General features: G+C 33.4%; 1 protein-coding gene and 1 long non-coding RNA gene across 2 annotated transcripts; both read right to left on the reverse strand.

Moving 5' to 3' along the window:
- Window positions 1-12,041: 12,041 nt before the first annotated feature.
- On the reverse strand, window positions 12,042-13,199 carry LOC148768492 (uncharacterized). Its single transcript, XR_016033114.1, has 4 exons — window positions 12,515-13,199; window positions 12,305-12,397; window positions 12,159-12,207; window positions 12,042-12,084 (listed from the first exon to the last, which is right to left on the reverse strand). It is a non-coding gene; the product is annotated as an uncharacterized LOC148768492 (long non-coding RNA).
- A 2,634-nt stretch (window positions 13,200-15,833) lies between these two features.
- Window positions 15,834-25,993, reverse strand: LOC105976937 (phospholipase D delta-like). The gene is made up of 12 exons (XM_088821899.1): window positions 25,866-25,993; window positions 25,352-25,596; window positions 21,165-21,731; window positions 20,955-21,062; window positions 20,633-20,827; window positions 19,699-19,980; window positions 19,542-19,610; window positions 19,191-19,338; window positions 18,629-18,777; window positions 17,139-17,279; window positions 16,498-16,698; window positions 15,834-16,256 (listed from the first exon to the last, which is right to left on the reverse strand). The coding sequence occupies exons 2-12, from the start codon at window positions 25,586-25,588 to the stop codon at window positions 15,933-15,935; spliced, it is 2,421 nt and encodes an 806-aa protein (XP_088678025.1). The 5' UTR covers window positions 25,589-25,596; window positions 25,866-25,993; the 3' UTR covers window positions 15,834-15,932.
- Window positions 25,994-26,659: the final 666 nt, after the last annotated feature.

The following is a 26,659-nucleotide window of genomic DNA, read 5'->3' on the forward strand; positions in this document are numbered from 1 at the left end:
TCTCTGATCGGAGGCGAAAATCAAAAAACCAATCATCTGCTGCGTTAGGTCGGTGGCTAGGGCTTGCCAGGCTGTGATGAAATCTCCGGCGACGGAAACCATCTGAAAGTCTTCCACAAAGGTGCTTTTCCATGGACGATATTGTTCCACTTGAAATCCACGACGTTTCTTAGTAAGACTACCTCTATTCCGGCAATGACGTGATGGTGTGATCTAGATATCCGCGGATGAGGTGGTACAACGCGATTGGTGGTGTTTTTGTACTGTTTTTCGCGCAACAATGTTTATATTTTTGGGAGACGGCTATAAGGTTTGGTATTGGTTGTTATATAGGTTTTGGTGGCGTCGATGGTTTTGACACGACAAGGCTAGGATTTGGTATCAGTTGCAGCCCTTTTCTTACAATTTAGTTGCACAGTATAAGATAATTTATTCTTTTGTAGTTGATTTCGATAAGTAGTAGTTGATTTCAATGATTTTTGTAGTTGATTCCACTATTTTCGTAGTAGATTCCGATAATATTGTAGTTGATTTCGATGATTTTGTAGTTGTTTTTGATGAATTTTTAGTTATTTTCGGTAAATTGTAGTGGATTAAAATAAATTGTAGCTTATAGTTGGTTGCTAAATATTGTAGTTGGATTGAACTGTTTTTATAGTTGTGTTTGTTATATATTGTAGTCGTGTTATAATTTTATAGTTGATTACTGAAATTTGTAGTCGATTACAATTTACTAATTGTAGTTGATTATTGTAAATTTTAGTTGTTTACGATATGGTTAATCTGCAAGGGAAAAAACAACAAATTGATTAAATAAATGAATTTATTAAAAAGAAAAAAGAAAAATGTAGATAAATAATGATATATAAATAGTGGGTAAGAGGGCTGGAAAATTGGAATAATGTAATGGTAAAATGAGGTTACGAGAAGTTAGGGGTGTCTCAATTGTAAATAACAAAGCGGGTTTAGTTCTATTAAAACAAACATTGAGGGGTCTCGCTATTAGACCCACATAAATAAAACCTAATGCATGCAAACTAAAGCAAATAAGCATAAATACTTGTTTTTTCATCCCCAAACTTAAACTTTTTGTTGCCCTCAACGAAATTAGAACAAAGTTCAAGGATAGAAAGCATATGATTTAGTCGGAATCGTCGTCATCGGGGTGTGAGAATTTATGCGGGAATTTTTTTTATTTCCTTCTTTTAAGACGTCCGATCTGCCTTTCAGACGGCCGTCGCAGATGTTGTGCTAGGATTCGAATGGCCGTCTCACAATACGTAGGTTGATTTTGGGAATCTGGATTTCGGACGGCTGTTTGGGTTTTGAACTAAAATCCGGACGACCGTCTTAAATTACGTAAGTTAGGCTTTCGGCTTCAGGATTTCGGATGGCCGTCTGAGATTTTGAACTAAAACTCGGACGACCATCTGAAAAGCTATAAGTTGGGTTCTGTCTCCCTTGAACTAGGACGACCGTCTGGATTTTCCCTTGTATTTTTGGACGGCCGTTTGGAGCCCCTAATTGCAATTTCGACCCTGAATAAAAAAATCAAATTCATTAATTAGAATGCATGCCTATGAAAATAAAAACACAACATAAAATTAAAGAACAAATACAAAAACAATAAAGCTCGGGTTGCCTCTCGAGAAGCGCTAAGTTTAGAGTCTTCTGCCGGACGTTGCTTCTCTATTGTCAAGCTGAAGTGACCGAAGTCACTTGGCAATCTTTACTCGCTTCCCGATAAGCTTTGAGATGGCTTCCTTTCACTTTGAACGTGCGATCCGAGTCACGGTCTTTTATCTTGACTACTTAATGAGGAAGAATTTCTTGGACTATGAACCGTACCGACCACCTTGATTTGAGCTTGCTTGGGAATAATTGCACAATGACACCAATTGTCCTTCGTGAAATTTTCGTTTGATTCTATCCTTACGACCCCAATATCTCGTGGCTTGTTTGGCTCTTTGGGTGGCAACATCCGTTTCTTCGCACTCTCATTGCTGTTAACACCCCAACTCATAGGACCATGCTTTGGAAGAATTGTGGTTGAGTCTACAAAACAAACTTGCTCATGTATGCTCTTGTTTCTGCCATCGTCTCATGCACTCAAAGACGCTTCCTAAGGGTTCAAGATCAAAACCTCACAGTTTTCAAGATTTGTAAAATCCATAATATCAATAGCAAAACAATCATTGTTATCATCACATGGATTTTTATTTTCACTAAAAACATTAAATTTTATCGTTTGATCATGCACCGTCATCGTAAAATAACTGCTAGCACAATCAATTAGAGTTCTAGACGTAGCTAAAAAGGGTCTCCCTACAATTAGAGGTATCTCCATATCCTCATCCATATCAAGTACAAGAAACTCAATAGGGAAGATAAGTTTATCAACTTTTACTAGCACATTCTCTAAAATATCATTTGGGTAAACTAAAGACCTATCGGCTAATTAAAGAATTATAGCTGTAGGTTCAGTCTCTCCTAACCCAAGACTTTTATAAGTAAAATAAGGCATAAAATTAATGCTAGCGCCTAAATCGATAAGCGACCTAAATTTTTTACCTCCTATAGTACAAGCGATAGTAAACTTACCTGAGTCGCCGAGTTTCTGTGGAAGGGGCCGAGTAAGAATTGCACTGCATTGCTCGGTGAGTTGGATCAGGTCGTTCCCGTGCAATGTCCTCCCCTTAGTCACGAGGTCCTTGAGGAATTTCACCCCCTTTGGCATCTTTTGAAGTGCTTCGATGAATGGCATATTTATGTGAATTTCCTTCAACTTGTCCAAAAAGCTTTGGTATTCGGCATCGAGCTTTTTCTTTAAAAGTTTTTGAGGATATGGAATTGGTGGGGCCCATGCAATCACAGTTGATGGTGGTTTTTCTTGAATTGCTTTTTTTTTCTCAAGCTCTCTCGGTTTCTCGATTATCGTGTCTCTCTTCTCTTTTCGTGGGGTTTTCTCCAATTTCTTGTCGTTTTCAGGGTGACTGCTTGGCAAGTTTCGGCCTCGATCTTTTTCTTTTGCAATCTTTGGGGTTATGGGATTGGTGCATCCCTTTCGTCTACAGTGAATTGTGACTTTCTTTGAATTTCTTCTTTCTTCTCGATCTTTAAATCGATGGCTTGGCAAGTCTCAAACTTCTGCTTTGGAGGGTCTTCCGTATTTGATGGCAATGCTGCTGCTAGACGCTTTTGTTGATTCGATGCTAGTTGTGCCATTTGAGTTTCTAAGTTGCGCAACGAGGCTTGAGTGGCGGTCATAATTGGGCTAATACCTCATCAATGTGTGAATTTTGGGCCGGTGGATAGTTGCCTTGATAGCTTTGTTGAGGATGGGCTTGATTTTGGAATTCACCTTGAGGTCTTTGGTACCCTTGGCCTTGTTGATTTCCTCCGTATTGCCTTTGTGATCGTCACCCTTGATTTTGGATTAGCCGAGGTGCATTGTTGACGTAGTTGAGTGATTCCACATCTTGTTGGCATTGGACCGTGTAGTGATTTCCCCCGCAAATTTCACAACATGGAGAATCCACGACTTGGACTTGCTGTGGTTGGTTTGCCTTGATGTGCTGTAAAAGGAGCTGATTCTGTTGAGCAATTTGGGTCACTTGAGCTGGAAGGGCCGTAATTGCATATAATTCCAAAACTCCGGGAACCTTGTTGTCTCCATTAATTGTCCTTTCGCTTGATTTGTCAAACCTGTTATGCGCAATCTGATCCAACATAATAAAGGCATTAAGTATAGATTGACTCATAAAATTACCTCCAGTTGATGCATCTAATACGGTTCTCGCATTCTCAATAATTTCTTGGTAAAAGATGTGGATTTGCCGCCATTTCTCCACTCCGTGAGTTGGGCAGTGCCTCAAAAGGGTTTTAAATCTCTCCCACGCATCGAATAATGCTTCCTCTTGATCTTGGACGAAATTATGAATTTCCCGTCGTATTCGTTCATCATTCTCTAGTGAGTTGTAAACTTTCATGAAAATTTTTAGGACTTGAGACCATGACCAGATAGAGTGATGGGCTTGGGACATCAACCACTGTCGAGCTCTCCCTTGTAGGGAGTGTTTTGACGAGAATTAATTGGAGCGTCTCTTGGGAAATCCATTTTGACGATGGGAGTTACAGGTATCAAGAAAATTGACAATGTGAAGATTCAGATATTCACCTGCCAATCCACTAAATAACCCGTTATTTTGGAGCATTGTCAAGAGGCCTTGCTTGATCTCAAAATTATGTTCCTTGATGGGTGGATACTGGATGATTTTTATAAGGTGGAAAAAATTGGGAAAAATGCAGTTTCCTTGCAACTTTAGGAAGTTGCTTTACTGCGCAGTCTTTCCTTCTCGGATGTTTGACTTCTCCAATTTTGTCCACCTTTTCTTCTAAATTGTAGTTTTGACCCACAACTTATTCAATTCTTCATTTTGTGCCTGAAACACAATAAATCAAAACGTTAAGCACCAATTATCAATAAAATATACTAAAATCTCCAATTAAAAGATGTGTTAAAGTGTAAAAATATACACTTACAGCACACAACCCCTTGTGTAATGTCTAATTGTCGGATAAGTTCTCATATTAAAAAAAATTAGCAATCACCCCCCCCCCCCCCATGTTTCATTTATTTAGCCCACCGCCTCTTGAACGAGATAAATCCGTTGACTTGAAAGGAAATGACCAAACTACCCCGAGTTAAATATACAAATAAATAAAATATATCTGAAATGTTAATTGTCGTTTTCAATTTTACTAATGTCGTTTTGACTTCGAACCTGATTTTGACATATTACTATTTTGACTTTGGCAATATTCGAAACACGAGAACTGTAGTCCTTTGGGTTATCTTTCTAATCCAACTTAAATCCGCTAGATTGGATGACGTTTGACAAAGTTATGCATGAATGAGTCATATTTTGAATTTTAGATACCTCAATACATCAAAGTTGTGGCATGTATCCATTGATTCATGTATATCTTTCTCGTCTGACATCCAATTTTCGTGATTCAAGTTGGATTAGAAAACTAACTCAGAATACTACAAATTCTCTTTTTCGGGTTTTGCAAAATTTGGAATTAAAAATGATCAAAATCACGTTTGAAGTGGTAACGGTATTATTAAAGCTCGAACGACATTTATCACATCCCTTAAATCATTAATAAATAAAAATAAAAATAAAATTAAAATAACTCATTAAGTTCCACGTGGAACCCTTCCTCCACAACAAAAAGTTAAAAAAAAAAACACATAGATGAGAGAAGTTTGTCTTCCCTGTTCTTCCTCTGCAACCTGCATCTTCATCTCTGCCGACTTGTCATCTTCATCTCTCTGACGCCATGCTCCATCTCCCCTATCAACCATCTACGCGACCGTCTTCTTCTTTGCTCCGCCATCTCTCATTTTTAAGTGAAGAATGTGATTCTAAATAGATGCTGTCCCGAAAAGGAATCCAAGCGTCTCTCTACTCCATCAAAATCTGACACCATACACACACCGACACCAGCCAAAGATGACCCTCCATTAGCCCCGTCCTCTTCCACTTCATCGGCACTCGCGTCCGCCTAATAATCTGGCATTGGACGCGGACACTAGATCGCAATGCTTATCTGTTCTTGTGAATTCAAATGTGAAAATGGATTTTAGGGATTCTCCTTCTCAATCTCATTGGCTCGCGGGGAAAGTGAAGATGAAGATAATTGCGGTAATGGTGTTGGTTTATTTTGGGAGAAGAGTGGTTTTTAAAAATGTTGAAGACTGAATTGAAATTTTCATAAACTTCAATTTGGGGCTTATGACTCGAGGTAAATCTGTAATTTTCGAATTTTCCAATTCAAAAGGTGTAAAAACATTAATTTATGGTAAAAAAAAAACTCAACAGAGGGTAAAAGGCCTAAACATTAAATTTTTTAGCGAGTGAGATGCACACTCCGTTAACTTTTAACGGCTAGACTGACGGCCGCTACATTGTGCACACCACAGAGGGTAAAAGGCCTAAATTGATATGACAGGGGGTTAAGTGCAACAAGTTGAAACCACAGGGGGTAAAGTGCTATTTAACCTTGAAAAAAAACATTTCAAATTATGAACACCATCAAATTCCAAACTGCATACTAAAAACATGAACATGTAAAAATTTAAAAAAATAAATTAGATATTAAAATTTCAAATTGCATCATTACCAATTTAAATATAAAATATACTGGCTCACCAAGTTATACTACATCGATTCTGAACAACATAAAGTATTGTGTCGAATACAACTAAGACATCATAAATTTGTCGAATACACTCTTTGTTACACACTTAACGAGATGCCAGCCAATTGTTGTACATGTTCAACGCCAAAGTATCTCTCCAATCTGTCGATTGTTGTGAGGCCTCTACGTTCTCGGTGACATCATCTTCTTGGTATTCATGGTTATTTTGAGTTTGCACTACAACCCTAGCTTCCTCGGAATCACGATCATTATTAGCATGTATGAAGTTGTGTTGTCATTATAATATGGTTTATTTATTTGATTGGATAGTGCATTGCACTCCTAATTATGCACAATCTTGATTTTTAGTAGACTAAATGACAGCTCAATGATGTTACGTGCTTTTTCATGTTTTAAATTAAAAAAATCTTTGTGATTTTTAGGGACATTGGCTGAAGTACCAAACTCCTGAAGATGGCATCTAAGACCTTTGTACGGCGCTAAAAAACCATCGCCATAGGTATACCCAAAATCGACCAACTAGTGGTTCCCTTGGAACATTTGTAATTAAGGTGGTTGTTAATAGTTACTGCACAAGAGTAATTAATGGAAAAAGAAAAAGTTCTACGTAAACTGTGAATATAATCTAGTCATACCAATAGGCACTTTTAAACCATTTTGTCTTGTAACTGCGACACGAAGAATCCAACTATCGGCGGCAAATCCTTTCCAACCAGTTAAGAGGAATATAAAATTCATGTTGGTATCGCAAACTGCGAGGACATTGATTGAAATATCTCCCTTTCTATTTTTGTAACGTGGTTGTCAGCCTTTGCAATTCTAGCAGCTACGTATGTTCCATCTAAAGCACCTAAGGCATCCTATTATTGAATAAATGTGAAAATCATTAGGGTTGAATGGTTAATATATTATTTATTGTATGTACAAGTATTACCTTTCGTTTAACAAAAGAAAATTAAATTTTACCTCAGAGTATGAAAATCTCTCGTCATCACAATCATCATCTACAGGTTGAGGATTGATGAGAAGTAATGAGTATAGTTTCAACAATGCTTTACGAACTTGGTTAAAGTATTTGCTTATGGTGTACCTGGACCGTAGAAAAGTAGTTTGACAAACTACGTTTTTCTTGTGATTCACTAAAATGAAGAAAAAAATTGCAACTTGTTCTTCAACAACAACACTTCTTATCAGCAAAAACCCACCCAATATCCTCTCGAAAGTAGCACAAACGTTCAAATGTGTCCATATTCATTCGAAGGTTATTTCTACAATTGTTGTCTTGTGTACTTTTTACAAACCTCGGATTTTTTTTGTAGGGTTATGACTTTAGTTTTCAGACTGTACCTAGTAGGGCCATTTGTGGTATACCATAACCGATGACGTCTAATTCAAGCCCACACTTCAATGAACAAAATTAGAAACATTTTTATGTCAAATAAAACTTCAGTTAGAATAACAACAATCTCCTCATCTTCGTACGGCATGTTCGTAAATCATAAACTACAATTCAATGCAGTAAATATTACAACAAGCAAAAGGTACATACAAAAGCAAGATATTAAGAACTCAATGCAGTAAATATTAGAGAAAACATGATAGTGGAAACATGAAGGTGGAAAACAAAGTTGTTCCAACTGGATGAGTTGACAAGTGACATAGTGCAATAACTATCGAAGTTGAAGTTTACGTCTTCTGGGGGCAATTTTTTTTATGGTGTTGGTTTAGAAAAGAGTTTTTAAAATGGTGTAGTTTTGGAGGGTGTAAACGAATTGGGGTTGAGCGCCACCCCCCACGGCGGCACCGCCAGGAGGCGGCACCACCAACGGCGGCACCGGCTGGAGGTGCCACCTCCAACGGCGGCACCAGAAGGAGACGCCACCACTAGTGGCGTCTTCTGTCTATTTTTTAAATTTTTATATTTTAATATTTTCTATTTTTTAATTGTTTTTTATAAAATAAAACAATTCCAACTAAATTCATTAGTTTGATGTTAGTATTAAATTTATTAGATTTTATATATTTTATCCATTAGTATTAAATTAATTATTGCATATTTTTATCTAATTAACACAATAAAATAGTGTACAATCTTAGTAGACAAAAATAAAAAGGAGTTGTTTCTGACTTATTAGGTTGGGCCAACTTACACAGGTGACATTTGTTTATGCATACTTATTTGACTTATATCTTTTAGACATTGATTCTTTTTTATGGCACTTTATCATGGAAATCTTATCACTTGAAGCGCTAAGGTTAGGTGTCGGTTAATAAAATTTAAATATTCATCAATGTATATTACATGATCTCACTACTGCATATTACGAAATTCACGAGCCACTTATCTTAGAAAATCCAATATTATTTCAAGAAAAAATACTTTAATTTGTCATGAAAACTTCATCACTTCAATATTGTCCAATTGATTAGTTAGGCTTGCTAGTTTGGGACTGACATTTATTTACGTGTTCATACTAACTTTTGTGTTATATCTTTATGAGATCCATTAGTATTGTTTTTCAAACAGTTTCTCATAAAAGCCCCCTCACTTTCACAAATAAAGAAGAGCTAGGATTATACACATATTTAAGGGCTCATCAATTGTAAATTACCTTGTCTCACCATTGTATATTATGAAATTAATGAGCATCTTATCTTACGACATCCAATCCTATTTCAAGGAAATCTATTGTAATAAATAATTCACGTCAGAAAAAAATATTTAGCATAAACTGAATATTATACATACACATAGACACACATAGTGTTTTGCTAGTAATTTTTCTTATGATAATTAAGGTTACAAGCTGTATCAATGACATAACCTTGGTTCAAGACCCTAAATCCCCCAGCTTTTTGTCACGTTGTTCGAGTATAACCAACTTCATCGTATATTGTTCATTTTACATATCCAAACTTTATCCTATATTCTACAAACCAAACGAAAGATGTTGTGCTTATGCTAAAAAGACTGATCTAGTATTCTTTTGCAAGAGATTGATGACAAAGTATGATCTGATATATAAGCCTACTAAAGTGGTGGACCTTGGAATATATTGTCGCAATCGACTTCCCAAGGGTACAAAATGTGGAAGTAAGTTTTTGGTTTACAATTATTTGAACCTAATTATTTCGTTCATAAATAATATATGATTCACTGTGCATGTTATTAAATAGGTAAAATAGTTGAGACATTTATTTATTACTAGTGTAAATGCATAATTCATAGAAACCATGTTACATTTAGAAAATTGTTATTACTATCGGATAATAACTATAGAAATTTGATATAAACTATTTTAGATAAAGATAATAACCGTTAAGATTTTTAACTACGATAGCTAGCTGAATAAAGTGAAAGTCGTGTTTAATTAATTAGTTGAAAAAATAATCATAAATAGAAGTCAATTTGGAATACTCAATAGTTTTAAAATTATTTTATAAATAAGTGATAATGAAGATTTAATTAGTTTTAGTAAAGTATTATAAAATGAGAGTGGAATAGGTCAAAATAAAAATAAGTTTACAATACAAAATGGTAAAAATAATAAAAGGGATAGTTTTGACATTTATGTTCTCTAATGCAGATATTACAGCGTGGTGATGAAGCGGATGAATTATTCACAAATTCTTCTCAGGCATCCACCAAGAAAGGACATGTAGTTTAATAATTGTTATTATAATAATTAATAAATAATTAGACAATCATTTGTAACAGGTGATAGTACATATCTCTTCTTGTCATTTTTTTTTTTTTTTTTTTTTTTTTAATAATGTCTTCTTGCCTTTAATTACTCTTGCATATTTATCTTTTGTACTGTTAATAGAAAATAAAACTTGTTATGGTAAAATAACGCGTATCATATCAAATAGTCATACAAATGTGTCAACATAATTTTCGGTATATAATTTAAAGGACAAAATGCACTTCAACCCCCTAGAAATTTCTAGTTTTTGCACATTCCACCATATAAATTTAAAACTGAGATTCTCCCTCTTCCAAATTTTGTTATAGTTGCACTCTACCCTCAAATGGGACTTTCCGCCGTATTTTTCACTGTTTTTTCATATCTCCGTCAACTTGAAGGGCATTTTTGTCATTTTACCAATCCCAGCCAAATACTATAATTGCTCTGGTACCGGTACAATTCCGGCCAATTTATTATGCATAAACATCTCTCTCAGAAGGAGTGGCCCAACTCTATTGGCCCCGCCGTCGAAATCTGCACTTCATTCTTTCCACAGTGCGCTGGTGGCCACATGTAAATCTCCGAGAAGCTTAATGAGGCACGCAATTTCATGCCGGCCACCGCCATTTGGGTTGTAATGCCAGCAGTGCCGACCACATTCGTTTCGGACAGCACATTCTAAATGCTCCATGCATGTGACCACTCCCGATGGCGGCGCGGCAACACCCCCTCATCCTCCGAGGCAGCCCAAATGTGCGTGTTCGCCAACCCCCACGGCGACGACGCCGGAGGAAACACGGTGCAGGCGCCACTGCATTTTATGCCGAGGTTCAATTACCGGCAACTTCGATTTCCAAGGCAAAAGATCCAATCCATTGCAGCTTCGATCGATATTGATGCAGTAGCAAATACGAAGCCCATCTCAGCATCTAGGATTTTAACAATATTAATAATTGGGTGAAATTGGTGAAAGAACAAAATTGCCTTTCAAGTTGACATATATATGAAAAATCCAGTGAAACATACTTCGGAAAATCCCATTTGGGGCAAAGTGCAACTATCACAAACTTTGGAAAGGGGGAGGGTCTCATTTTTTAATTTCTAAGGGGCAAAGTGCGAAAAGTAAAAATTTCTAGGGGCGAAGTGCATTTTATCCTAATTTAAATGAGTAATATTTCACTAATCGTCTTATAAACGAGGGGCTCCTTGATCCAATGGTGAGACCAGGAATTTGTTACGGGTGGACTTAAATTTCGGGGGTTCGGGGCTAACGCAGTGAAAAAAATTTAGGACTTTCTTGTGACAAATACATAAAATCGGAAAATAACAAATAAAAAAGAAACAAAATTAAGAGATTTTTTTTCATATATTTATATTTTGGGTGGGCTAATTTAAAAAAAAAATGGGTGAGCTAAATAGATATATATCTATAATATAGGGAAAATTATAAAATGACAGTGGGCTTGAGTCCACCCTTGACTACCCCTACTTTGATCTCACCTCCTCATATAACTTAGTAATAGGGATAAGTCAATTTTAAACCCAAGAAATCCCCTTCACTTGCAAACTCCAAACATGTTCCCAAAAATATTCATTCGAAAATTTAAAAAAAAAAAGATGTATCTCTCCCAAAAATAACCCCACCCAGATCTCATGATCACTTCCCAAAATATCTGAAAAATGTCACGATATATTATGTTTGGAATATATTGGGGATGTTTGGTTATGTTTCCAATCGGAATTTCTAGTTTTCAAAATTTCTGATGGAAAAAGTAGATTATTGGTTTTTGTGTAGAAAATGAGAATATGTTTGGATGAAGGGGTATTTTTAGTTTTAGGGTAAATAGCATTAAACCACCTAAACTTTTTGAGTTTTTGCGGATCACCACCTGAACAATTTTTTTTTGCACAACTTCACCTATACTCAATTAATTGTGCCACTTTACCCTTTTTTGCCGGTTTGCAGGTCAAAATGACCGGTTCTCAACCCATGTGCGTCGCACATGACAAATCCAAGGCTATTGACGTCTTTTCCATTTTTAAAATTGAATAAATGTTAAATAGAATAAATAAAAAAAAAAAAGAAAAAAAAGAAAAAAAAAACAACAAAGGTCTTCGTCTTGTTCACCAGCCCACCATAGCTACTACTGCTGCAATTTTATTTCCCCTAAAATTACAGAGAGGTCAGAATACATACCAAGAACGGAAGAAGGGGAATCAAAGTCGGAAAAGCCACCATACAAGCACGGAGATGATTCCTTCATCTTTGACACAGGCTCTTCATCATTCACTTTCCGTGCATCAATTTAATACAAAAAAAGATATCTCATTTTCCTCAAACAAAAACGAAATTCTTAATTTAAATACATACAAGGAAATAAAAATACCTTGAACAGGCGGAGAAGGAGTACCGAAGTCAAATCGGGGAACATCGTCAAATCTCTCATTGGGCTTTACCGTTGATTGGATTACATCATCGACTAAGGTTTCCAAAAATCAAACGCCAAAAAAATAGAAATAAAAATTAGGGCAAGGATAAACTCGCGTATATAACTACAGATATGCATATATATACATGAGAAATTTTAAAATTTTACCTGGTTTTGGTTTGGGTTTATTAGGTTGAGAAGCAGAGAGGTCGACGAGATATCGGCTGTGAAGCTGATTGAGGCTCATCGTCGGCTTCCTATAGCCGTCCGCCATTGACGATCTTCTGGTATTGTCAGAGTGGATTTTGGGCAAGGGTTTCCTCTCACTTTTGTTCTTCAGAGTGGTAGCCGTCCGCCATTGACGTCCACCACCACATCTTCTTCAGATCTGCCGCCATCTTGACTGAAATTGGACCTAAAATTAGGTCTAAAATGTTCATTTAATTTCCCCATTTCCCCGATTGAGGTTATATGAACACTATTTTCTCTCGATTTCTTCCTCCGAATCGACTAGATCTTCTTCCAACGAAGATTCTCACAATTGAGGCCGCCCCATGCCGCGGCGAAGGTGTGCGGCGCTCTGCCGTGAGATCGGGTGTGCGAAGGTGGGCGGTGGGTGGTGAGATTGGTGCGACGGCAGTGGTAATCCTTGAAATTGCAGAAGCGAGAAAGTGTTTATGTCCGTGGTGGTTTGTTCGGAGTTTTCGGGCCATGGGTTCAAAATCCAGGCTGAGTTGCTGGGAACAAGATGACGTTTTACTTTTTCTTTTTATTTTTTTAATTATTCTATTTAAGAAAATTCCATTTCAAAAAACAAAAATAAAATAAAATAAATAAATTAAAATTAACATTTATTCCATTTTAAAATGGAAAAGACGTTAATAGCCTTGGATTTATCATGTGCAACGCACATGAGTTGAGAACCGGTCATTTTGACCTGCAAACCGGCAAAAAAGGGTAAAGTGGCACAATTAATTGAGTATAGGTGAAGTTGTGCAAAAAAAAATTGTTCAGGTGGTGATCCGCAAAAACTCAAAAAGTTTAGGTGGTTTAATGCTATTTACCCTTAGTTTTATGTAGATGTAGAAATGGGAATATGTTTGGTTTTGGTGAATTTTCTCTACGAAAGTACGTGCAAAAGTAGAATATAATGATTGAGGATGATGATAGTGATTATTATTATTATTATTATTATTATTATTATTATTATTATTATTATTATTATTATTATTATTATTATTATTATTATTATTATTATTATTATTATTATTATTATTATTATTATTATTATTATTATTATTATTATTATTATTATTATTATTATTATTATTATTATTATTATTATTATTATTATTATTATTATTATTATTATTATTATTATTATTATTATTATTATTATCATATATTAATTTTGTTTTCAGTATTATTGTTTTTGTTATTATTATTATTATTGTTTATATTCTTATATTATTATAACTATTATAATTATTATTATTTTATTATTTATTAGTATTGTTATATTATTATTGTTATTATATTATTATTATTATTATTATTATTATTATTATTATTATTATTATTATTATTATTATTATTATTATTATTATTATTATTATTATTATTATTATTATTATTATTATTATTATTAGAAAGAGAAATTGGGATGAGAAAGAGTGTAGATATTAACGAGGAGAGAGAAATGAGAGGAGAAAGAGAGTGTAAATATTAATGAGGAGTGATGAATAGAAGGAGAGAGAAATGAGTTGGTGGAATAAAATATATAGGTTAGCTAGAGCAACTCCAATGGAGAAACATCAAAATGGAGCATTAAACATTCATTTGATACTTGATATAATACTTTGATACTTCTAGGGAAAAAAATTCACTCCAACCACAAGTATCAAATAGATTATCAAATTTTAAATATATGAATAATTATAGAGTAAAAAGCAGTTTACCCCCTAAACTATGGCTCGTTTTGCACTTTGCCCCCTAAACAAAAAAAAAAATTGCACGTTCTTACCTGAACTCGTTAATTCATTGCACGGTGCCTCCTAAAAGGAATATTCCGACAATTTTGACCGGAATATTACAACACGTGTGTTGCACATGAGATTTTCAGGGGCAAATTTGTCCATTCACTAACATTCTATATTTTAATCATTAAAAAATAAACATAAAAAAAAATAGAAAAAGAAAAGAAAAAGAAAGAAAAAAGGAGTTGTCATCCCGTCGACCACCACCCTCACAAAGCCAACCCATCCCTAAACAGCCCCAAATAGGGATCGCACAAATCCCTAATGGAGGAAGCGAAAATTGATAGGTTAATGGAGTGGTTACATGTTTGATACCTCATTTTGTAGGGATTATTTTTGCACCTCGGGGTGGTTGAATATCAAAACAGTTCTTACTTTAATGCCTCCATTGGAAGAGGATTTTTTAATTTTGAAGCATCAAAGTGGTAGTTTTTTAGTTTGATACCCCATTTAGTTTCTCCATTGGAGTTGCTCTTAGTAGGTTTTGGTAGGTTTGAAAATTGAAAAAAGTATGAATAGTGTATATCCAATGGAAATTTGAGAATAAAAAATGGGATTTTCTGGATAAAATTATCAAACAAACATGATCTCAATTTTATGAATAGTAAAAAAAACTAGAAATGAGTTTTGGAAATGAAAACAAACATCCCCATTATTTTTCAAATATTTTTTTCTTTTTCACTCAAGTGAGGCTGCGTATGAAAGCTTCTTAATTTGGATTTTCAAAAAATGGAAAGGAGAAGGAATAACACTTCCATTAGTTTTTGTTTTTTTCTGGACATGTTTTGCATTATTATTCACATTTAAAGAAAAACCAATTCTTCAAAACACTCTTATTATATACTCTTACAACAAATGAGTTATTGTTGTCAAATAGAATCAAACATTTCTCAATTAAACAATTCTTCAAAACACTCTTCTCAAGTGAAGTTATAGCCAGAAACGGAGTCAAACTCATATGTAATAATTAATTTTTCTTTTGTTGTGAAGTAATAATATATATGGATGTGCGATTAATCAAGTCCATACATAATTCAATTTACGTTGATTGGTTCATTGGGGCATCAACTAAAGTTTCATGTTTTTTTCTATAGTTGGACACTAATTACAATACATAAAAGCTCTTATAAATTATGAATATGCAGTATGATCAAATACACCAAAAGGTGCAAGTAAAAATAATAAATAAAAATTGATTAGAATAAAGATTTAAACTTATGTCTGGAAATTTTGGAAAAGTTGTCATTTCAATTTCACCAACTTTTCTTTTTTTTTTTTAACTAAAATTTTCAAGTGAATTATTGTAATTAGTTTATTAAGAATGTACCACACTTGGCATGCATGTTTTTACCTTATTCTTTTGCATGTCCAACCATAATAAAAGGAAAGAAAGAGGACGCTAGGAATAGATTTTTATAAAGCAAAAGGAAACACATAAAAGACATGAAAAGTGAAACAAACGGGTCTAATATAAATTATAAAGTAAACTAACAAGTAATAAAAATCAGCATAGTTGTCTTTGTCACCAACAAGGAGTGCAGAATAATTGACTATTTTCCAATTTCATTTCTTTCGATTGATAAAGCAGTTATCACAGGAGGAAAAATTGGTGGATTCCCTAGAACTAGACCACCAACGTCTGGAAATAATTCGTGTCCAGGCAAGGGGTTTACGCTTCCATCAACTCCGATTTCAATCGGATATTTGAGAATATGCCCTTGTAATTGATTATACTCCTCAGCTGTGTATCTCTTCCAGTTATCTTCGGCAACATTATTTATGTACCTTACACACTCTAAATTCTCAGGATATTTGAAGCAATTCTCAATACAACCAAGGTGTTCTGCCCAAAGTGACATTCTATATCCATATATCTGCAAGTAGTCACATATCTCATTTTAAAAGGATGATTTATAATTTGAGCTCATATCAGGGTAGATGAGTTTTGCAAAACAATTCATCCTTAAGGTGTGGCAAATCGTTTGAATTCTTTCTTGCATGTGTCTTATAATCATAGTAGGCTACAATAGTTTAACATCTTCGGAGATTCTCTCTTTTTTTTCTTTTTCTCGGATCAAATTTAAAAAGTCAAATAAGATGCAAAAAGGAGCTAACCTGGCCACATGGATGTTCCTTCTTTCTAGTACAGGTGTAATGGGGTTGATAAGCGCCCATTGCAATTTCTGTATCTCTATGACCAGCCATAGACCGTTGGTTTATATTGGCCGAACCAATTATCACATATTCATCATCCACTACCATTCCCTTGGAATGTACATAGATCATAAATCGATCATATTTTTCTGAAGTTGAATCCTGCCATTATCAGTCGTGCTTCAATTAAATGTTGTTCAATAAATAGATTGAAACTGTAAGTATCTAAATTTGGAAATATATTAAGTTGTGTGAACCAAAAAATTCGGAAAGTTGAGGGTCTAATTTTTTTTCTTGATGTTCAAACATGTATGACATTCTCCTTGAATTAATTGTAGCATCGCTGATTTTTTAAGAAAATAAGTGTACCGATATACATATCTTTTAGGTGTAATAAGGGTTCGATGTAAAAAAAGTTGCATGATGTGAAGATTAATTAGTAGACATTTAGTATAAAACTGTTTCATCACAAGATCAATTTGTGTGTGAACCTAAGTCTTATGCATTACACTAATTGAGCAATGAACATGAAAAATATGTATAAAAACCTTATGCCAAGAGAATATATAAAACGGAAGGACACTTACAGTATATACACTTACACTAGATGATTCTTCTCTATGGCGTTCCTCTCGATTGCCAAGACAGTAGAAATTCAAATAGTCGCTTGGATGTGCGTTCTCAAAATTAGCAGACTTGAGCTCTTGAGCGATAATTTGATACATCATTTGTATTGTTTGCCCCTACAGTAGTGAACAATTAAAAAATCAGTGCACCAAAATGAAGATTTCTTAAAAGTAGACACGTTAGAAATTTGTTACAGTCATTATCCGTTAGGAATTCTACTAATCCGTTACAATTAGTAATACGTAATTTTTATAAAATTCATAAATGTTAAAGCTTATTTATAACGGTAGCTATGTTGTTAGTAATAAATTATAAACTTTGTAACAAATTATTTCTATTAAATTGCCAAATCAATCCAATAACACAAAGTCTCTTGTACTTGTTTCATTCCCCACCTTTTTCATCGTCGCTCAAAACTTCAACTCTCTCTCTCTCTCCCACATATGGTAATCATAAAAGTGAAAGATGCTAGGAACGAAGTAAATGGAGAATAGATGTTAATCATAAAAGTGAAAGATGGTTGCAATAAATTTTAGGGGAAAATTGACGACGTCATCGATGAACAAACTCTTCACAAAGGTACATAAACAATGATTAAATTCAATTTCATCTTTTTTTGTTGCTACTTATTATCTCAAAATGAAATAGGTAAAATCAAAATCTTCATCATCTTCTTATTCCACTTTGAATTTTTTTTTCCTTAAGATCTTGAGCAGCTAGGAGTGGAGATTTTTTATTCAGTAGAGTCTACATGATCATGAGTATCCAGGAGTGGAGATTTTTTTACAGTACCAAAACACATGAGGAAATCTAAGTTCTAAGTTCAAGCACAAGAGTGTCGTGGAGTTTATGTACTCTTTCCTAATTAGTTTACATGGATATTTTTAGTATTTGGTTAATATTAGTGGATGAATATCATGTAACGGCTGATGGTCTAGATATTTTTTATAATTGAGTTAATTAATATGAACATCCATCATTTTCATACTTTAGGTTGAACTTGAGTGATGGAAAATATATTGTAGTGAACTTTGATCAAAATAGTTTTGTTTTATTATTTAAAGTTATTTTTATAAATATTTTTTAATATTTACAAAAAAAAATATTAGCGGATATATCTTTCAGGAATTTAACAAAAAGTGTTGCAAACCAAACAGTTAGAAGGAGATTTCTAACAGATGCAACCGCTAGAACTAATTATTAATGGTATTTTTAATTTTATTAACAGTTTCATCCATTAGAATATTATGGCTTGGAATTTCTCACGCAGTATTTCTAACTTTTTTGCTCCATTGGAAAATTATTTCTAAGGGATATAACTGTAGAAAAGTGTCTTTTTGGTCTAGTGAATAATAATGTAGTAGCTAAAAAGTAATGAATCAATTAGTTCTTCAAACATGCTTTAATTTTAAAAGATTAATGACCACAAAATCGATAACCTTCTTATTTTAAACTGAAATATTACCTGCCAATAAAGAATTGCTCGTACAGAGTCGGAATCGGGTTCGCCTTCCGGCCACATTGGGATAACAACATAAACACTAAATCTCTCTTTCGTCCTTATTTTACTAACAATTTTTAGTGCCAGTTCCATTGGGATTAAGTTATTAGCACCTGGCAAAATCAATTATGAAACATTCAAGTAACATAACTGCATAGGACAAAAATTTAACCAAAAGAAAGTTGTTGCGCTAAAATACTAATAACTATTTTGGTCTTTAAATCGTATAACTCCTCCAAAATTAGGCCAAAATAAAAATTTACGCCAAATATTTAAACATCTCTTGTTAGTAATATGTATTAGCTAGCAACCTACCTGAAGCCAGTTATTTATTCAAATTTTATGGCGGTTAAAAGAGAATGATCTAACTGTTTCTTCAAGAGATTATTTAAACCATATACTCTCTTTCTTAAAACAATTTATATCATATATCCCAGTAGATTTCAAATCACTTAATACAAGACGAATACATGGGTGCATTATTTGAATAATCATATGACAATAAATAATTTTAGAGGCAACCTACCCGCTTTTCTTTTAGAGGTCCAACCGAAAGATGATCCAATGAAATATTGATTTTCAATGAATATGAAACGTTGAGCGCATCGTATTGCCTGGATGTAGGCCATTTGAATGCTCCTGTCTATTGCGCATTTTTTTTCAAACACAAGGTTCTGCAATAAACAAAATATTCATGAACATATTTACTAGAAAGAGAGAAGTTAAAAAGTCGAGTCAACATATATACATACATATATATATATATATATATATATATATATATATATATATATATATATATATATATATATATATATATATATATATATATATATATATACATGGAGGTTTAATAAAGGTGAAAGCTTTTAGTTACTTGTTCCTTTGCTGCAAGGACATTTCTTGGAAACCCTACCACCGATTCTGAATCCACAGACCGAAAAATCTATTCAAATCAAATAACACACAAGATCAAGTTTTTATGACCCAATTTTGAATAGAGAATATTTCTACATTAGTAAGACATGCATTACCTGAATATGCCAGTTTTCAAGATCATCTTCCTTGGAAGCCCACAATGATGGGTGGTCATTGGGAATGGTTCCTGAAGGACTGGATATTTGTGAAATTTGTTCTATGTCAACTAAATTATAATCATCCCGTCCTAATATTTTTTTGCAAAACCGTGTAAACTCAGAGCACTCAGTGGCTTTTTTCCACCGTTGCTCGAAGTTCTTGAGCACATCGTAAGCAGCTGGACCTTCAATTTTGCAATGTAAATCATGCCACGGTTGTCTTGGGCCATTTTCTCTTTGCTATTGAGAAATAAAATAAAAATTTTATGTGAAAACTTACACCACATGCATATTCAAATATAACTTAATGGGTTTGGTTTATTAACATGTTTGTTACCGCTTTTGATGCAAAATCATAAAATGGTATTGGCAATAACATCCACATTAATGCTAGATTTTAATTTCTTTTATTTCCAACGAAGTGGAACAAAACACAAGAAAGGAAGCAAGAAAGTGTATTCCCTTTTAATGGGGAAGTTCATGAGTAAATTATTCGCGAATTAGAATAAGAAAGTGTATTCCCTTTCAATTGGGACATGCATGAGTAAACTATTCGAGAATGAAAATTCACATATCCAGAAGTGCATGAGTAAGTTATTCAAGAATGAAAATGCACATAATAAGTTATTAAGTTACATGATGAAACTTTCAGCTTTTAAATTCATCCTTAAGATACTATAAGATATTGTTGCGAATTTGTTTAAGTAGAAAAAAGAGCGATGATAGTTCTTAGACCATAACACCCAATCGTTTTATTTATTATCTACATATTATAAGACTTGTTTTTCACAATCCTCTCATATTCTTATCACCAATCATATTTCTTTAACCAAGTGCATTCTTATAAGCATGAAGAATTGATGCAAGAGATTTAAATGAAGAAGTGGCTTACACGGAATATAGGATTATGATAGTCATCCTTAAAGAGAGTGTTGAGGTCATCGTATAATTGATGATCTGGTGTATCATATCGCCCATCACAAAGGTCCAAACCACCAAGGAATGCAGTTATTTTTCGATTATTTTCATGTCCTTTGGTGTCTGTTATCACACATTTCTGATGTTGACTGTAGAATATTCGACAAACCTAAACAGATGATGAAAAGTACAAATGATCATCGTCCAAGGTTTTTCAGAAAATCAACCAAAATTCGAAATTATTAAGGCAATAGTTTAGTGGAATTAATTTGCATAAAGTAAATTGTAAAGCATGCCTGCGGTATGACATTGTTAATTCTGTAACGAGCATCCAACACACAAGTGACAGGGGAGTGCTTGAAAAAATTTCGAGTTTCTTTGTCATGAGTTTTCATCAATCCTCCCTGTATTAGAATAGTTCAACCATATATCATCAAATAATCTACAACAATAGCTTCTACGTACATATTACAACAAAATGTAACAATTGAAAATCAATTTCTTACGGTTTTAATAAAGCAATTGTCATGTGAAGTCTTATCATCCCAAATGAGTAGTACAACTCTCACCCCTTGTTGAGACTTATACTTGAGCAACTCACCTAAATTCAAGTCTCCACCATTCGGCAGTTGTTTACTATCCTCCCTCACGAGCCTCACCTTGTGGTATATAGACCACCCAATCACATATATCAAATTATGTGCCTCCCATATTGTATGACATATATCCTCCCAACATTTGTTTTGCTCAAATTTCCTTCCATAATCCAACCCAATTTCGGGTAGCCTCCCATCAATCACGTGTGCGTCTTGATAAAGAGTTAATTTTCCTCCGTGTCGCATGGGAAAGTAACTACGTTTTACTGAATAGTCTTCAGAGATTCCACTCGTGTAACTTGGATTTATGTCACAAGGAGTGAATGTGATTTGCAATCTTATTGCAGTATAAGTCCCATTAGATCCTACCACTGGAAACCATTCATCTATTAGATCGCCTATAGCAATTCTCTTTGCCGGAACAAAGGCACCAATTTCCTTTTTGGATATATAAGTGTCAATAAGAGCAAATCTGACCTGTAATATCATTCAAATATTAGATTTTTTTTTTTATCCGGTAACAATATTCTAATTTGAAGTTATTATGGCAAAGTAGTTTAAAAATATATATATATTCATAAATAGAAAATGATAACAACATATCTTGAATACTTTTTTTTAAACAAAATCCTCATTTTGAATTTCGAAGCCTCAAATCTCAATTAACATACATCAAAGACGTATGTCTTGCTATTCATGTTCTTCTTCATTAACGATATCCCCCAAAACTTCCTCTCCAAGCTCTGCTTTATCATGCGCCGCAGTCAAAGCCGACAAAGCCATCACCCTCGACCCCAAGGAAGTCGGGCCGCGCATTCTCAAGGAGCTTGCGCTCGAGCTACTGTGGTTCAAGACATGGGCTCTCGATTCACTGGATGCGACGTTGTATCTGCTGGGCGCTGAGCGATGAAGAGAGAGGGGACGCGCTGTTCGAGAGGGCGGAATTGAGGGTGGCGGGGGCGGTGGAAGACTTGGTGGATTCGGTTGATAGAAGATAATGCCAAAAGGTGTATGAGGTTTTGAGATTACGAGAATAAACGGTTGAAAGATGAGGCCCGAAACGCCTATGCCGATGCTCTTCGGGTCCATCCCAATACATTTTGGTTGTGATAAATTGATCCGATTAAGCTTGGAATGAATAGGGGTGTGAATTGGACGGATAAAATTAGTTTTATTGGAAAATATCATTTATTCGGAAGTGAATACGAATCCCAATTTTGTTCCAAAAACAAATCGAAAATAATGAAAATCAAAATTCCGAAATTGGAATGGAAAATTTTATTCCAAAATAATAATAATAATAATAATAATAATAATAATAATAATAATAATAATAATAATAATAATAATAATAATAATAATAATAATAATAATAATAATAATAAATATATGGCTCTAATTTTCACCCCTATAAATGAAGAAATGCCCTTTTTTGTGATATGTTTATTCTTGTAAATTCAATATTTTAATACATATAGAATATTTCTAAGTAGATGTTTAGGGTGGAATTTTTTTTTTTTATATAAATAAAAAGGTCTGTCAATGTTTAGTGGTTGGCCCAAGTTTTGAAAAAAAGTGTATAGAACTAGTACTTTAAACCTAATGTGTTTGAAAATAGGGATAATTAGTGAAAACCCCCCAATTCATTTACTTATATTAAGGTGGATATAACCTCTTTTTCATTATTAGTGAAAACCCCCCACTTTATATTAAATAATATTTTTTTAATTAATATTATTTTAGACATTACTAATATACCTAATTTGCCCTATTATATCTAAAATAATTAAACCTATTTCACGTTCTCTATTTCTCTTATTCTTCTCTCTCTTTTCTCTCTACATATCGGCCGCCTCCAACTCTCCTCCATCTGTGTTCTGCCACCGCCTCCAACCATCTTCAATCTCTGCGCCGCCATCGTTATTCTCTTCTCCCAACGGCGTTCCTCCCTCCACTGACGCGAAAAGAAGATGGTCTTCACCCCTGGGATTCTCTCGTCAAGGACGGCGTTAGGGTTTTCACTAGGGAGAAAGACGAGATTATGCAGCGGCGCTAGGGTTGATATTGCGTCTGAGATTTCAATACAGACCACCGCCCCATTGTTTCATTGTTGTTGTTCTTCTTCTTCTCTGATTTTTTTTTTTGGAATCCAATTCTCGAATCTTATAATTTTCTTAATTGGAGTTTTTCGTTGAATTCTTATATGGAAGGCTAATTTTGTGTTCAATCAATAGTATAATGTAGGTTTTGTTTTTGTTGAAATTGTGTGGTGTTATTTACAGATTTATAGATATTTTCGTACAACAATATAGTTGTTTTCGTACAGCAATATAGTTGTTTTCGTACAACAATATAGTTGTTTTCGTACAGCAATATAGTTGTTTTCGTCAGCAATATAGTTGTTTTTATTACTTTTTAGTTGAATGTAATAGTTGATTTTGATAAATGAGAGTTGTTGGAGATATATAGTTGTTTTAATCATATTGTTTTAATAACAGTTGTTTTAATAATAGTTGTTTTATTGAAATATAGTTGTTTTAAGTGAAGACAAAAAAATATAGTAAAAAAATATTTTTAAAAAATATAATAAAAAAGTTAAAAAAGTATTTTTTTTACATAAAAAATAAATAAAAAAATTAAAATTAAAATTAAAATACAAAATAATAAAAAAATAAAAGTGAATCAAAGTAGTTTATAATAGGTAGTGAATAGAGGAAGGGTAAATTTGAGAATAAAAAAAGGATGGGTCTCCCACTAATAAAGAAAAAGGAGCTGGATCCATCATTATTAAAATAAGGCTTAATTCCACTTTGCACCCTTGAAATATACCATTTTGGCACTTTGCACCCTCGAAATAAATTAATAGCACTTTGCACCCTCGAAATACAATAAATCATGCATAATGCACCCCAAATGATTTTTTAAAGCTAAAAATATAAATTTAATATTTGTAGTGATATTTTTTTAGGATGCCAAATGTCAAATATTTTTTTTATTCATCAATAATTTTGAAACTATAAAGTTCAAAAATAAAAATACATTCCATCAACATATTTAAAAATTATATTGTTTTATCAAAATAAAATATTTTACGAAAAAAAATCATTCAGCTATTACGTTATCAAGTTATCTGAAAATTATTTTTTCTTCCAAATATTTTCACCTAATATTTTACAAACAGTGACATAAAAGATCCACAATCGAATAATTTAGTGATAAAAGATTATTTTTTTTTATTTTTCTTTTGTAAGATAATGTAGTTTTTTTTTAAATAATCCGGTGTAATTTTTATTTTTTCGCACTTTGTCCGCTCGAAATTAGGTTTGAGGTTCAAGAAAAAAACAATTTTTTTTATTTTGTACCCCAAAAAGAAAAACACCAATGAAAAATAAAATTGCCTTTATTATTCAATTGAGGGTGCATTGTGAATGATTTATTGTGTTTTGAGGGTGCAAAGTGCTATAATTATTTTTCGAGGGTGCAAAGTGCCAAAATGGTATATTTCAAGGGTGCAAAGTGGAATTAAGCCTTAAAATAAAGGTGGAGGGGGTTCTCACTAATAGTCCCTTGAAAATAATTGATGCAAATTAAAATAAAGGAAAAAAAAATTACCAATATTTAGTGGTTAGATCAAAGTGATGTAGATTAATTTATAAAAATATTAAACCAAAATTATTTCTCCGTCCGCGGCTTCTTCAATTGACAAATTAAAGGATTCATATTTCAGACATACAAGTACAAAATAGAGAAAAATGGTGAAGGCAATATCAGAACACAGAAAAAAATAAGAGAAAAATGGTGGCGGCAACTCGACGATATATTACCGGAGAAACAAAGGACAGAGGCGATTTCAACGAGAAGAAACAACAAACAAGAGGCGGTTTTACTGAAGAGAAAACAACAAACGAGAAGCAATTTCACGGAGAAGAAACAAAATCAGATCTTCTTCAACATGGCCGGAGAAGTATTAATGGAGTGATTTTTTTCTTCTCTTTTATTATCAGATTTGGGAATATATTTTTCTAGATACAACTATAAAATACACTAATTTGAAAAATAAAAAATAAACAAGGTAAAATGTATAAAATAATTATTACCTGATCCACAGGGTGAGCTAATGGAAGTTCAAAATGCTCGTTCCACATGGGATTTTGTGAGTCAGCTCGTACACGGGTGGTCTGAGCAACTCTAGCTTCTCCGAGATACACCTTAACGTAAGGGTGTCTTAACCGACGAAAATCCTCATACACAAACTCCGTGCTTGTAATGCGTCGAGCTTCGACAATCACAAGGTCCATATCTCCGTGAAGATATATTGTTTCGTTGTTTTCCATTTCACTACCTATATAATATACGTAAAATGAATTAAGCGGCAGAAGTAACAATGTGAGTTATATACGTATACGTATACAACTTAGTAATCAAAGAATGTTGTTGTAGGATTTGTTGAGACAGTGTGAAATGATATGTACTATTGAGTTGCAACAATTTTATATTTCGTCGTGTACACAAAAAGACAGAAGAACCCACTAACAAACACATGCATGTAAATATACTTTGTAAATTTCAAGTCCTAAAATTTAATTCGATAATTTATTGGATATGATTTACCTGGTCCACGTACGGGGTAAGCTATGCTTGATTGCTTGTTCCAAGAATTTGGATTGCTTCAAGTATTGCGGTTGCGGAGTATAATAATTAATAACTAGAAGAGATGGATTTTCAATTTAAGATATATTGTGACCTTTAATTTATAGCTGAATATATGATTCTTATTAGGGTCAAATTCATTTTGCACCCCTATACTATGCAGAATGTATTATTTACCCCCTTAATGTATAGAAAACATCAAACACCCCCATGACTTTGGCCTTTTCCTCATTCGGTTAGTCAAACCCTTTGACCGACTATTGCAAAGAGTTGTTGGCTTTTTTTTACGAAAACACCTCAAAAAATCTTTATCCTTAGTTTTGGCCATTTTTCGTCAAAATTTTCACTATTTTCAACCATTTTTTTTTTCACATTATTCAATCATTTTACACTCTTTTCAACATTTTTTTCTTACATTTCTGCATAAAAAAACTGAAACATCGAATGAATAAAAATGAAGTTTTGCATATTTATGAATGCAAAACCCAAAAAAAAAAAAAGAAAACTGAAAATCTCTAAAATTTAAAAGAGAAATGAAATCCTAATTTGAAAGAATTGCAGCAAAGCTTTTCATATTATAATCGCAAAACCCCCCAAAAAAGAACAATGAAAACCCTAAAATCAAACACTAAAATATATCGCAAAAAAAACCATAATTTGAACAAATACTAAAAATCGTCAACAATCCCAAAAAAAAAATGAAAATCCCTAAAATCTAAAAGAAACCCTTAAATTGAAATGAAATACTAATTTGA

The sequence above is a fragment of the Erythranthe guttata genome, chromosome 8 (genome assembly GCF_056151865.1).
Source record: "Erythranthe guttata isolate IM_541 chromosome 8, IM_541, whole genome shotgun sequence".
In the NCBI taxonomy this organism is placed as follows: Eukaryota; Viridiplantae; Streptophyta; class Magnoliopsida; order Lamiales; family Phrymaceae; genus Erythranthe; species Erythranthe guttata.

Coding starts and splice junctions, on each gene's coding strand:
- LOC105976937 (XM_088821899.1), bottom strand. CDS start 25,588: ATGGAAAACAACGAAACAATATATCTTCACGGAGATATGGACCTTGTG. Junction 19,611..19,698: donor TTGAAAACTGGCATATTCAG/GTAATGCATGTC, acceptor TGATTTGAATAG/ATTTTTCGGTCTGTGGATTC. Junction 16,699..17,138: donor ATAGAGAAGAATCATCTAGT/GTAAGTGTATAT, acceptor TGATAATGGCAG/GATTCAACTTCAGAAAAATA.